The sequence below is a fragment of the Taudactylus pleione genome, unplaced genomic scaffold (genome assembly GCF_031769625.1).
Source record: "Taudactylus pleione unplaced genomic scaffold, aTauple2 ptg000479l, whole genome shotgun sequence".
NCBI classification, from domain to species: domain Eukaryota; kingdom Metazoa; phylum Chordata; class Amphibia; order Anura; family Myobatrachidae; genus Taudactylus; species Taudactylus pleione.
Genome location: NW_028284881.1, coordinates 5,471,404 through 5,484,021, shown reverse-complemented (window position 1 = coordinate 5,484,021; position 12,618 = coordinate 5,471,404). Strand labels below are relative to the sequence as shown.

At 40.1% G+C, this 12,618-nt stretch overlaps 1 protein-coding gene across 1 annotated transcript; it reads left to right on the top strand.

Annotated features, from left to right (window-relative positions):
* Positions 1–417: 417 nt before the first annotated feature.
* ARPC3 (actin related protein 2/3 complex subunit 3) lies at positions 418–12,248 on the top strand. Its single transcript, XM_088449199.1, has 7 exons — positions 418–525; positions 4,518–4,617; positions 6,747–6,823; positions 8,745–8,813; positions 9,720–9,846; positions 11,323–11,417; positions 11,898–12,248. Exons 1-7 carry the CDS (start codon positions 520–522, stop codon positions 11,958–11,960), a joined length of 537 nt encoding a protein of 178 aa, XP_088305325.1. The 5' UTR covers positions 418–519; the 3' UTR covers positions 11,961–12,248.
* Positions 12,249–12,618: the final 370 nt, after the last annotated feature.

Here is a 12,618-nt window from a genome sequence, read left to right as displayed (position 1 = left end):
CAGAATACTTGTTCATTACTACTTATCATCAATATGAATTAATCATATATGTACATACTCACTACAGATTCTATACCCTGTACAAAAAATGTGATTTACTGTGTAATTCTCCTGATAAACTGCAGAGCAGGCCTGGACAAATTGTTCCAAAACCCAGGAACTTGGAAGTTTATAAATATAACTTAGGACATTTTTATGTGGTTCTACAAGCTGATGAATCATGGGGGTGTGCGTATATATATATATATATATATATATATATATTTACAAAGTGAATTGACCATATGCTTCGACGAGTATCCGAAATAAATAAATATTGTGCACAGAAACGACCCTTAGCGGCCGCAGGCGGTATCGCAGGCTCGGCAGCACTGTCAGCAGCTTTGGTGCCCCTGGTGGTTGCCGGCAGAAGCGCACGTATTTTACTTCCTGTGTTGGCCGCCCAGGGTGGGACAGCGGAAGTGTGGTAGCGACATCGCTGGTGTATAGAGATCGGTTTCTGCCTCACAGCGAGTCATCATGCCGGTAAGTGCCTTCCGTGGCAGTGTATTATACGGCCCATTCCCCCCCCCAGTGACAGCAGCGCTGCGTGTTACCGGGCAGAGTGTCGGGCGGGGCGCGGAGAAGATGCTGCCAGTAGGAGGGCGATAAAGTCCTTATTATACCTGTAATAATAATCAGCTACATGCCGGGCACATATCACACTATACAGCCAGGCTTTCTATACTCCCACCACACACAGACAGACTACATCCCTACGGTGCCTGTATACATATAACTACATTCAGGTTTGTACTGGCCTTCTGTATCATCACCTATAATAATGACATACACCCTGTGCTATGTGATGCATTGTATCCAGGGAGGCATGCTGGGAAATGCACTTGATAGCAGTATATTGCCCGGGGGGTATGACAAGGGGTTGGGTAAGGGATGCCGGCGGTCAGAATCCCGACAGGGTTAAGATACCGACACCTGTTGGGTAAGTATCCTAACCCTCCCCTCCAGTGCCTAAAGGTTCCCGCACACATAGCGATATTTATTTATTTTTTCCCGATCTGGCCGATTCCGACACATTGGAACAACAAGTCGGGTAAAAAATGCCCAATCATGATCACGATGTGATGATTGCCCCCGCAGGTCGCACATCGCATCATCAGATCTGCCGTGCAGTACGGCAGATCTCACAATCTAGGATACAATGCACTATAAAAAAGTCTGGCTGCAGGAGATCGGATGAAGATTGGACAGCATATCGTGTGCTGAGCTGCCGGGGAGAATTTCAAGGGAAATCGGACACATCATCGGATCGTAAGTATATCGGTATGTGTGTGGGCACCTTAAGCCTCACCCTAACCCCAATACTTACCAATGGGATGCCGGCACTGGGTTTCTGACTGATGTCAGGATTCTGGCACCGGCATTCTGAGCGCCTACATCCGCATGCCGGTATTTCACCTGCATCCCATGACACGGTAACAGTGCATCACGTATGTTGGGCAAAATGGGTCACAGCTTTATTTACATACAACACCAGAGGTTGCGGAACAAGGAAGGAACTGGTGGGCAAGGTGCTCTCACCATTTGGTTAACCGTGTTCACTCCAGTAGACTGGGCGTGCTTGGCCCAACCTTGTAGACAAGCAACAACTACCCCCTTTTATACCATGTGGGTGGGGCATGTTCAGCATAACCTTGTAGACAGATAACAACTGCCCCTTTATACCATGTGTGCGACCTATCCCCTGGTGAGTATGCCTGTACCTCTGAAATCTCCCTACATACCATTCCATGCCATGCTCACCACTTTTCCCCACCACACAGGTCTCCAGTGTGACCCCCCCCCCTTCCTTCCTTCCTGCTTTATATCTGCCTCCCAGCTCCCTGCCTTACTTGCATGGTCTCGCTGCTCTATTGGCCAGCGGGTCGCCTAAGGTATGGGAATGGGCATCCTTGCCCATCCTTCCTGATTTCGTGCTGCGGCCACCTGGTGCCCCTCTCCCTTCTGGCTCCATTTTGGCATCTTTTTCCCCTCATAAGTGTTATATTGGGGTGCAATTAATTGTGGACTATTGGAGTACAGAAACATGAATAGCTGTATGGTCTTTCATTGGTTAATTACTTGCTGTGTAAATGCTGTGCACGTACATGTATGATTCAAGTGCTTAGACAAAAAAGGGAACATGTCGCTAGGCCAGGAAGTGGCTTTTGGTGTATGAACCTTTATGTAACATTGTTATACTATATGAAAGAAAGCTGTATTTGCTGAGTTTCTGTGCGTGCCAGGCAATGCCTTGTTTGGGCCCTGTAATGTGCAAGATAGAATCGCTAACATTTATTGACATTATTTTATGGACTGAATTTATGAATTTTCACTCAGGCAAATGTACCTTCTTTTTTTTTGAATAGACTAAAAGCTAAGGCTCAATCCAATTAGCCATGATGATCTAGCAGATGCGAGTCATCGCGGCAACAGCCACACTTTACGGCAGCCCGAACTTGCACAAAAGTGCTTGCAGCCCCATAGGACTCCGAGCAAAATGTGCACATTTGAACTCGAAGAGGGGTGTGTTCAAGTGCCGTTGCCGGCATTTGAACGCCGTAACAATGGCAACTCGCACCTTTTGCGTACAATTGGATTGACCCCTAAGATTTCAGTAAAGAAAATGTATATAATTGTGGAAATGAAATGAACATGCCGTGCAATATTGCAGCTTATGCCGCCACCTTAGTAGCCTTCATCTTCCATTATTATTTGTACTTACCTGTATTTATCCAGCGCTGACAGTGTGGCATAGCACCACTTGGCTCCTTGCAGAGTGCCATGGAAATGGATTTGATAGTCTGGGGTGCTATATTTCATATATTATTATTGTGCAATTGGTCATCATCTAATTTACTTACCAATCTTATCTCCTAATGAAAATACAGGTTGAGTCTCCCATATCCAAAATGCTTGGGACCAGTGGTAATTTGGATATCGGAATATTCCGTATTTTGGAATATTTGCTTACCATATTGAAATGTCTTAGGAATAGGGCCCAAATATACACACAGAATGAATTTGTTTTATATATACACCTTATAAACACGGCCTACATGTAATATTGTACAATATTTCCAATAATTTTGTGGCTCAAACAAAGTTTGTGTACATGCATGAAATTCATTTATGTTCCATATACACTTTATACACACAGTGTATAGATAATTTTATACTTTATTTTTAATAATTTTGTGCCTTAAACAAAGTTTGTGTACATTGAACCATCAAATAGCAAAGATTTCACTATCTCAGTTATGCTAAAAATATTCCGTATTTCGGAATATTTGGATATAGAAGACTCAACCTGTATATAAAAATGTGTCTGATTACCTGTTGAACACTAGGAACCAAAAAGCATCTTCAGTATGTGTGTAATGGTCCTTACACACGGGTCGATCAGACAACGATCAGATATCGTTGTCTGATCATTCTGCATGTGCTGGATGTTCGCTATTGAACATCCAGCACATGCACCAACCCCTTAACGATCCTGCGATCAACGATCGCGGGTCCCTAGAACAAACAGGCTAACCTGGTTGATATCAACCAGGTTGGCCTGCATGCACGGGCGATTATTAATATCGACCATCCGTGCCCGCGCATCGACCATCGTTTGGTCGTTAGAGGAGTTGGAAAAAAAGAACAATATAAACAATCACGATATCGTTATCGTTTATATCGTTCTTTTAAGTTGGATCGTTTGTATGCACCATAACACACAAGTATTTTGTTGCATGCAGTAAATGTTTACATTGTAATTTTATTTAAGGTAAATAAAATCTCCCATGAAATATAAGTATATATACCTGAAAACACCTGATCAATACATAGATTATCATAGAGATACATGTATGTGTCTTAATGGAATAATATTAAATATGACATGCCAAACATTTTATTTATCATAGTGTTATGGTAATGGTCTTTGAAAAAAAATATTTTGAAATCAAATTCTTACTGTTTGTTTATTTAAAACTTGTGAGAAACAGGTATTCTAATATGCTATGTAATAGTCATGCATATATATATGTATGTATAAGGGAATAATAAATCACCAATTTTGTATATCTTCAGTTTAAGTACTAATTTTATGTGAGAAATTAAGATTCACCAAAAATAAATCATAATTATGCTGATGTCCACTTTCTTTTTATGATGGCTTTTAAAAACTCAGCGTTAGTTTAGTAAAATATTCTCGAACCTTTGGGAATGTCACATGTATTCTATTTTTAATTTTATTGACCTGTAAGAAAAAATGTGTTGACTGAGATGTCAAAAAATTTATTCTAGAAGAAGTCTATAAAAATGGCAGCCCCCAAGCCAGGTTTTCCACCTTCCAAACATCTGACACTGGCATAGCTCCCATAATATGTCACATTTCATAGTCATCATTCATATGTAACAAATCTGTGGCTCCCCCCATTAAGTGTGGGCTTTAATTTGAAAATTATTATCGGTCTTTTACATTATAGGCCTATCACTCTATGTTGATGGAATCAGACACCAAGCTAACTGGAAACATGGCACTGCTGCCGATCAGAAGCCAATTCAAAGGGCCCGCCCCCAGAGAAAGTAAGTCCTGCAGGTTTTTGGGAAGGTTTCAGTCACATTCCTGCCCCACGTTTGTTGCAAGTCTCTGCCTGCTCCAGAGTCATCTGTTCTGCAAGGCAACTTGTCGTGTTTGAGTGTTTCTTTAAAACATACTGTGTATATGTTTGTGTGTATATATATGTGTGTGTGTGTGTATATATATATATATATATATATATATATATATATATAATATTTTATTTTATTTTTCAGCAACAAACATTTTAATAATGGCATCATATAATATCTGTCTCTGTCTCAATTCAAACCATAATGTAATTGTGGTGCAGAAATGACACTAATATTGTAATTAAGTGATCAATATAAAGATACATAACCTTACAACAGAATATAATTATAGCAAAGTATGTTCAAAAGTTTACATAAAATATTTTTGTATTTAATATTGAATAGTAAATGTGCTTAGTTTGTTCCTTTTTATGTATTTTTTTTTTTAGCCAATACACTGAAAAACAATAAGCAAAATGGACAGAGATTCAAGGAAATACCTAGTAGAATGTATTTGTTCCTTTCATTGTAAGCTGTACATGTACAATTTCAGATGTTTGTGCCGGCGGCTGTCCGTGATGGGCACCCGACAGAGCAATTAAATTGTTGCTCTATTCGGATACGAGAGGTGCCAGAATTTCTGCTCGCACCGTTCTGAGGTGGCATGCAGAAATGTGCAAAAAGTCTGGGCCGCCTTATCCAGGACTTTAAATGGGTTTAGCCGCTATATGTGGCTAAATTCTGTTTAAAATGGATGCACAAAACAATTGAATTGCTGTGACGGGCGCCCATTAATTATCGCCGCGCTCAAAAATGTAATTCCCCCTTAATGTCCTACAAATGCAAAATAATTTTATGGACATGATCTATCATTGTATTGTACATCGCTAGGTTTGTTCAAATTGAAATAATTCCTGACTGGTGGGTTTTATCTCCTTTTTCCTCTAATGTAAGGAGCAAGTAAATCCTACAATAGATAGTGTCATATATAAACCATAAATTGAAAATACTTTGTCAAACCATACCAGTCCTTACAGATCCCCATTTTGTGCGTTGTGGTAGGACACCAGAATTTGACTTGAATTAGTCTATAGGCACTGTAGAGAAGGTGACTCGGTCCTCTGCTGTCCACAGGAGAATTATCTTGCCCCTCACCTTATCTCAGGCAGTCTTATCCTATGCAAATTCCCACACTCAATTGTGGCTAGATGTGAAATCCCATCGATTTGTTATGATTTCCCTCTATGCCCTTGTCTGGATAGCTCCTAAGCGCAGACCTCTTCTGATGTTCTTCTCCCCAACCCTGCAATTAGCACTCTCAATTTGGAGTTTTTGCACATGAGTTTAAAGCTTGTAGACCACACAATATAAAATTCCTCCCTGGTAATGTGTCTTTAAGCTCCTTTCTTGAGTTCCCTGAGCTCCCTCACTGCTTGACCCTTTCTTCAGGGTCGTTCTTTCATTATCTACAGATTCGCCATGACGCCATCTTTACAATATTAAGATTAAACTGAGATACTCCTACCATCCAACCCTTCTAGAGGCTGTTTGCATACATTGATCTTCATCTAGTAGCTTGAAACCCACTTTCTATTCTTTTATTACTTAAGCTGGGTACACACTTGGCCGAGTGCATACACACGTACCAATCGTTCTGCCAATGTATCTGTGCTGACATCACAACTGGATGGGCATTTGAATTTGCCCGCCAGTTGAGATGTTAATCCCTGCAGCAGGTGTATGGGCAGGCGTGTGGACCGCTCATACACACGGTCCGATTCGCCGATATATCTGTGAACGGCTTAGTTCACAGACATCAGGGGTACACACCCGCTGTCTTGAGGGCACTATTGTCCACATATGGTGGAGCTTTTAGTGAGAAGAAACACTTTACCTTATACCCTGTCTTACCTCCACATCTGTAACGTAATAAAATAGTGTCCAATATTAGGTTTAGTTGATCATTAAATCAATTGAACTGCTCTAGCAGTAAACACAAATATTTATGTGGAATTTTATGAAACCGTAGTAAATGTCTTACATGTTTATCTACGAAAAAGTGACCCTTTCATAATTCCTTTTTTTTTTTTGTTCTCTATTAGCCAAGGACACCGATATTATCGACGAAGCTATAATTTATTTCAAGGCTAATGTCTTCTTTAAAAATTATGAAATTAAGGTAAGTTAATTATAATTGTATCTATTCAGTTTTCTATTGTTTTGCTATGTACTGAGAGCTATTTAAGATTTGAGCATTTCAGTGGTGAGAGTCCCACGGTTGGGTTTCGGATGGAAGATCGACAGGCGATAGGTCGGCACCAGATGGCCAACAGGCAATAGGTCGACGTGGTCAAAAGTTTGACAGGGGCAAAACTTCACCTTACAAATGGTCATCAGGGTTGAAAGGTTGACACAAAAATTGTCGACACATGTTTTTGCATGGTTTATCAGCATTTTCACGGTTAGGGATAGGCACTTAGGGGAGGGTTAGGCTGCCGGATGGGACGGTTAGGGTTAGGCACTAGGGGAAGGGTTGGGGTCAAGGGATGGTTAGGGTTAAATTACAAATAAAGCGTCCAACCTTTTTGATCCTGTCGACCATCTGGTATCGAGATATTGACTGTCGATCTGTTATACCACGCCCAGTTGGTGTATGTCTCTACTGCAAGCTAGAGGATATGGCAAATTAGTGACAAGCATTGTCATACAGATTACTCTTTCAATGCAGTGTATGGTCTTTTGTATCATAGTAATATTGTAACTTCCATGTATTTTAATAAATATAGATATGCAAAAAAAAAAGCTTCTACCAAATACTGAACTCAATCCAAATCATTACATTTAAGCAACAGGGGCCAAAATGATAAATTCTAATCAGTAATTTTAACTCCTAGAGTGATAACTATGGGTCTGTTTCAGACTTAATGGCAAAATGAGTATAAATTACGCAACATGTATTTGCACCTGCCCCCATAGCAAGCGAAAAATATGCACATAATGGGTATATATGTGCATAATGGTCTGCATTAGCCACATTTGTGTGAACAGGGCCTTACTAAACTCCTCTTCAGTTGTAATATTTCATATGTGCAACATCCTTGCGGGTCTGACCTAATGGATATTTGTATGTTTGCTTTCTAAGCATCCACAGAGCAAAATCACACAAGATACACTACACAAGCTGGCATAGTAGTCACTGTGCACCAGACCCAATATATCTATGCACTAAGATCACAGGGAAATCTGCATGAGACCACAGGCTACATAGCTTGGCTTGGGCTACATGAGTCTCTTATCTTATGTGGCTGGTATGGCTTGTTGGCATTTGTAGTTTCACAACACATGGAGAGCCATGGGGTGCCTATGCCTGCCTTGGGTTACCCTACACTAGCATATTGGACCAGCATTCCCCAGGTTGAGCGGTCTACTTCCCACCTTTACATTTACACCGGTTGCAACATCTTTCTGCCAGTCCCAGGTTCCTTGCTGTTTACTCTGGGCTGACCCTTCACTCTATCCCCTGCAGATGAAGCTATTCATCATGGGGGTGTATGTGGCTCTGGTACACGCTCCAGTTCCCACTGCACTTGTGCGAAGGCGGGACAGACCATAGCGGATTATATAAATTCGATCAAAATAACCCTTGCTGATGACCCACTCACTATTTTGGTGGGGTTTGAAACGAACAACTGTTCTGCTAAAGGAAAATATATGGATTACTAGTGCATATATGTTATCAATTTCTCCTTTAGCAGTAGTTGAGGACACATTGGATTGGATATATCCGTCCCCCCATGTGACACTGTGCTGATTATATACTAAAAAAAAAAATCCAGTCTCTATTCTTGGAGAAAAGGACTTTACGGTAAAAAGAAAAACCCCCTTATTAAGTAATTTTAAAAATGGAAAAACTGCGGATACAAGTTGCTACACCCAGCGCTGAGCCACAATTATGCTACGTGTAGTAGTGCAATGTTAGTGTGTTTCATCTTGAGTACACACTCAAGCAGGTGCCTTTTGCTGATATTCGATCATTTATTTTGTTCATATTTAATAATTTATTAACTCCTGGTGTCTATTTATCTGTTAATTATTTTTAGAATGAAGCTGACCGGACATTAATATATATCACTCTCTACATTTCCGAGTGTCTAAAAAAGTTGCAGAAGGTGAGCACTTTCAGCAGTGTTTAATGGTGTTGGTGAACTCTATATACCTTTTGTAAGAACACTTGTAGGTTTATGCCATTAGCCCATAAGCTGCATTGTATCATACAATTTTACCCTTTTAACAACAGTGGCAACAGTTGTAGCTTTCAGCAAACCGATTGGACCTATGGAGATAGATCATCAATAATTTCTCCTTTTGTTTTATAATGCCATCCTAGGGCTATGCAATGAAACAACATGGTTGGGTGTGTTTTTGTTTTTTTATTTATTTAAACATTGTGTTCATTGACTTCAATTGATCCTTAATAGCATCATACTACATAATGTAAAGAGAAGACATCACTAAAAATATAAAAGGTGTGGTCTGTATTTCAGACCACACAGCAGAAAGTGTCTTGCATTCCCATTGGTTCCCATTGCTTATTAATGAAGATGTGTAACTATTGCAGCAGGAAGATTTTTCATCCTAAGTGGGAATGAGGGAGAACACAGTACACAGATGCTTCCAGTCTACTTTATGGTATTCTCTTAAAGAGATTTACAATTACTTCTAACTGGTGACAAACCTAAAAAGGGGAAATGTTAAAACTTTATTTAAATCATTTGTATGTACATCATGTGTAACAGATTTATTCACTTCTAGGAATAACAACCTATGGTCTGTCCTATTTGTGCAGATCAAGGTATCAACTAGGTTCCGAAAGATTTCAACCAGAGTATGCTCTACCTGTTCCTATTAGCTATGCAGAAGCTTTTTATTGCACTGTATTGTCAGACTAATGTCCTTTTTTTCCCCTTGGTGCCAAGGTCTATATAGTCATTTGTAATTATTCACCATACCTCATACATTAAAAAGTTGGTTAAAGAATCCATTATCTATTTAATCTGTTTTTCTCTTTCAACCAGTGTAATTCTAAAGGACAGGGGGAAAAGGAAATGTACACACTGGGTATTACCAACTTCCCCATCCCAGGAGAACCAGGGTTCCCCCTCAACGCCATGTATGTAAAACCTTCCAACAAACAGGAAGACGGTAAGATTCTGCAATAGTTTAGGCCCTGGTAAGAAGGTGGCCCCTGGGTCTTACTGCTTCCAAATTTGTCAAAATAATTCACTGTGATGATTTCTATTATTACTCAAATAATTTATCAGGTTTTTTATTTAATTTTTTTCCAATTCGAGAGGAAAAAGTATTAAAATTCTCAACTTATAATGCCACCTTTTAATTTTTTTAATACTTTTTTATTTTAATTTATTTGTATTTAGTGTATAGCACAAGATCAGGTATTTCCACGTTAGTAAAAACAAGACCCCAACTTTAAATTTGGAATGTGCAATCTTAAAACATCAAGGAATAAACACACAGTTATTGAAATCTTAAACTATGTCTTTTTGGAATTCTGTATTTACTGAGTCTGTAACCTCTAAAATGTTGAATTAAACCTAGTGATGTGTGTAACTACATTTCAGCTGGAACGGTTCTGAACAAAAAACAAAAATCAGTTTTTAAATATCTCAATCCTGGACTGAGAAAATTCATATACAATTTAGGCATACATAGGCCCATCAGACTACTATTAGCCAGAATGTAAATAACAGATCAGAAGGATCATTGTAGTGCATGTGCAATGCAGGGCAGTTGAGGATTGTTATTAAAATACACACGCTTCATTCAACTTCAGACTGATGATAGAATGAAGAATTTCCAGTTTGGTGATTGTTGGTTTGACAGTCTGTCAGATTGTAATGGGTGCATTGTCATCCCCCTGTGCTCATTTCTTCTCCTAACCCACCCTTAGTGGTGCCTAAACCTAACCTTCCCGGGGCTTGCCTAACCCAAACCCCCCCCCCCCCCCTTTCCGGCACTCTAAGTCTACCGGGTGGGTGCCTAGCCCTAACCTGCCCGCCCCGCATGCTAACACTCCGGGGGGATGCCTAATCCTAACCACCCCCGGCTTACCTTCATACTTACCCGCCGTCTGGACGTTCGGGATTCCGGCGGTCAGGATCCAGATGTCGTGATCGGTGCATTGGCATTATTCCCGCGGGGCGGGGTTGAGGCGTCGGTATTTCGACTGCCGGCATAATAGCTGCATCCCATAGGAAAGTACTAGATTGAAAGTCCATTGTAACATGTATGGCATCTTTATGCACAGTCATTTTAATCAGTCACATAGTAATGGGCCGTAGGTCTGCATAGAAAGATTTGCGAGTTAGGGGAAAAATCGAAACATAATGGGGGCAAATTGATTTCCCGTTGCTGATGTTTCCACACCGTTTTAAGGGCACATTGTGGGGCTCATTCAATCAACCCCTTTAGAATGGACAGAGGCCACAGTAGTAGAGGGGTTAGCCTTATCATTGAATTATGTCTTTTTGCTGGGAAACATTCATACTCAACAGTGTTCATGTCATACTTTCCATTCTAGAAAAAAAATGTCTGTTTCTAGCACATATGCACTAGACACTAGCATGTATTCTTCTTACATGTTCTTCCTTCTTCTTCCAGAAGTGATGAGGGCCTACTTGCAACAGCTGAGACAAGAGACTGGTCTAAGGCTGTGTGAAAAGGTGTTTGACCCTCAGAATGACAAGCCTAGCAAGGTAATTAGCTGTCTGCGTCCTACTACCAACTGTTTTATGTATTTTCCAATGTATAGGATATATCGCTGTGTGGTTATTCAAGTGCCAACAATTACAATGAACTTTTGTTTGTTTTTTTCCTATGCTGGCTGGCAGGCATAAATCAGAACTAAAATATATGGTAAAATTAAGAGTGCCTCTGCAATTCTGTTGCCCTAGTTTTGGACTGTTTGGCCTTTTTACAAATAAGTGTCTGGCTTCTTGTATGTAATTTATCTGCCATCTAATGGAAGACAGGCCACACTGTGATCTTGTCCCTAAATGGACAATATAATCAAAATATTACTTTTTGTAACTTCGTACACTGTTTATCCAAGTAAATAAGCTAAACAATGGATGGCTTATTATGTCTGTATATTTTTCCACCTACTGTGTGTCCCTTATGCAGAATCCATGACCTTCTATCTACTTCCTTTTCAATCAATGTATTTTTCTTTCTAGTGGTGGATGTGCTTTGTGAAAAGACAGTTCATGAACAAATCTCTGTCTGCGCCTGGGCAGTGAAGTGAGGAAACGGACTGTAATGCTGTTCACATTGTCAAATTAAGTTGTTCCATTTTGAACCAAACTTTTATACTGCATTGTAATATGATTGGTCATAGTCCAATAGAGCAAGCAAAATCTGGTATTCGGGGGGATAGCCGGTGCTAAACTGGTACTTAATAAAAGTCATAAATCATTATTGATTAATGTTTGGTGGATTTGTGCTTTCACTGTAACTCCACTGGTTGGAGCAATGATTGTTCGCAGACCTTTCCTTCCTGTATTCTAATAAATACAGCTTATATTTACCATGACGATTTTTGTCTTGAGAAACGGAAACATAATAACATAATGTGTGGGCAGCACAGACGGTGTAATGGTTAGCATTACTGCCTCACAGCACTGAGGTCATGGGTTCAATTCCCACTACGGCCCTAACTGTGTGGAGTTTGTATATTCTCCCTGTGCTTGCGTGGGTTTCCTCCGGGTACTCCGGTTTCCTCCCACACTCCAAAAATATACTGGTAGGTTAATTGGCTCCCCACACAATTGACCATAGTGTGTATGTGTGTGAGCATGAGGTAGGGATTATTAGATTGTAAACTCCACTGGGGCAGGGACTGATGTGAATGGCCATCTATTCTCTGTAAAGCGCTGCGGAATATGTGTGCGCTATATA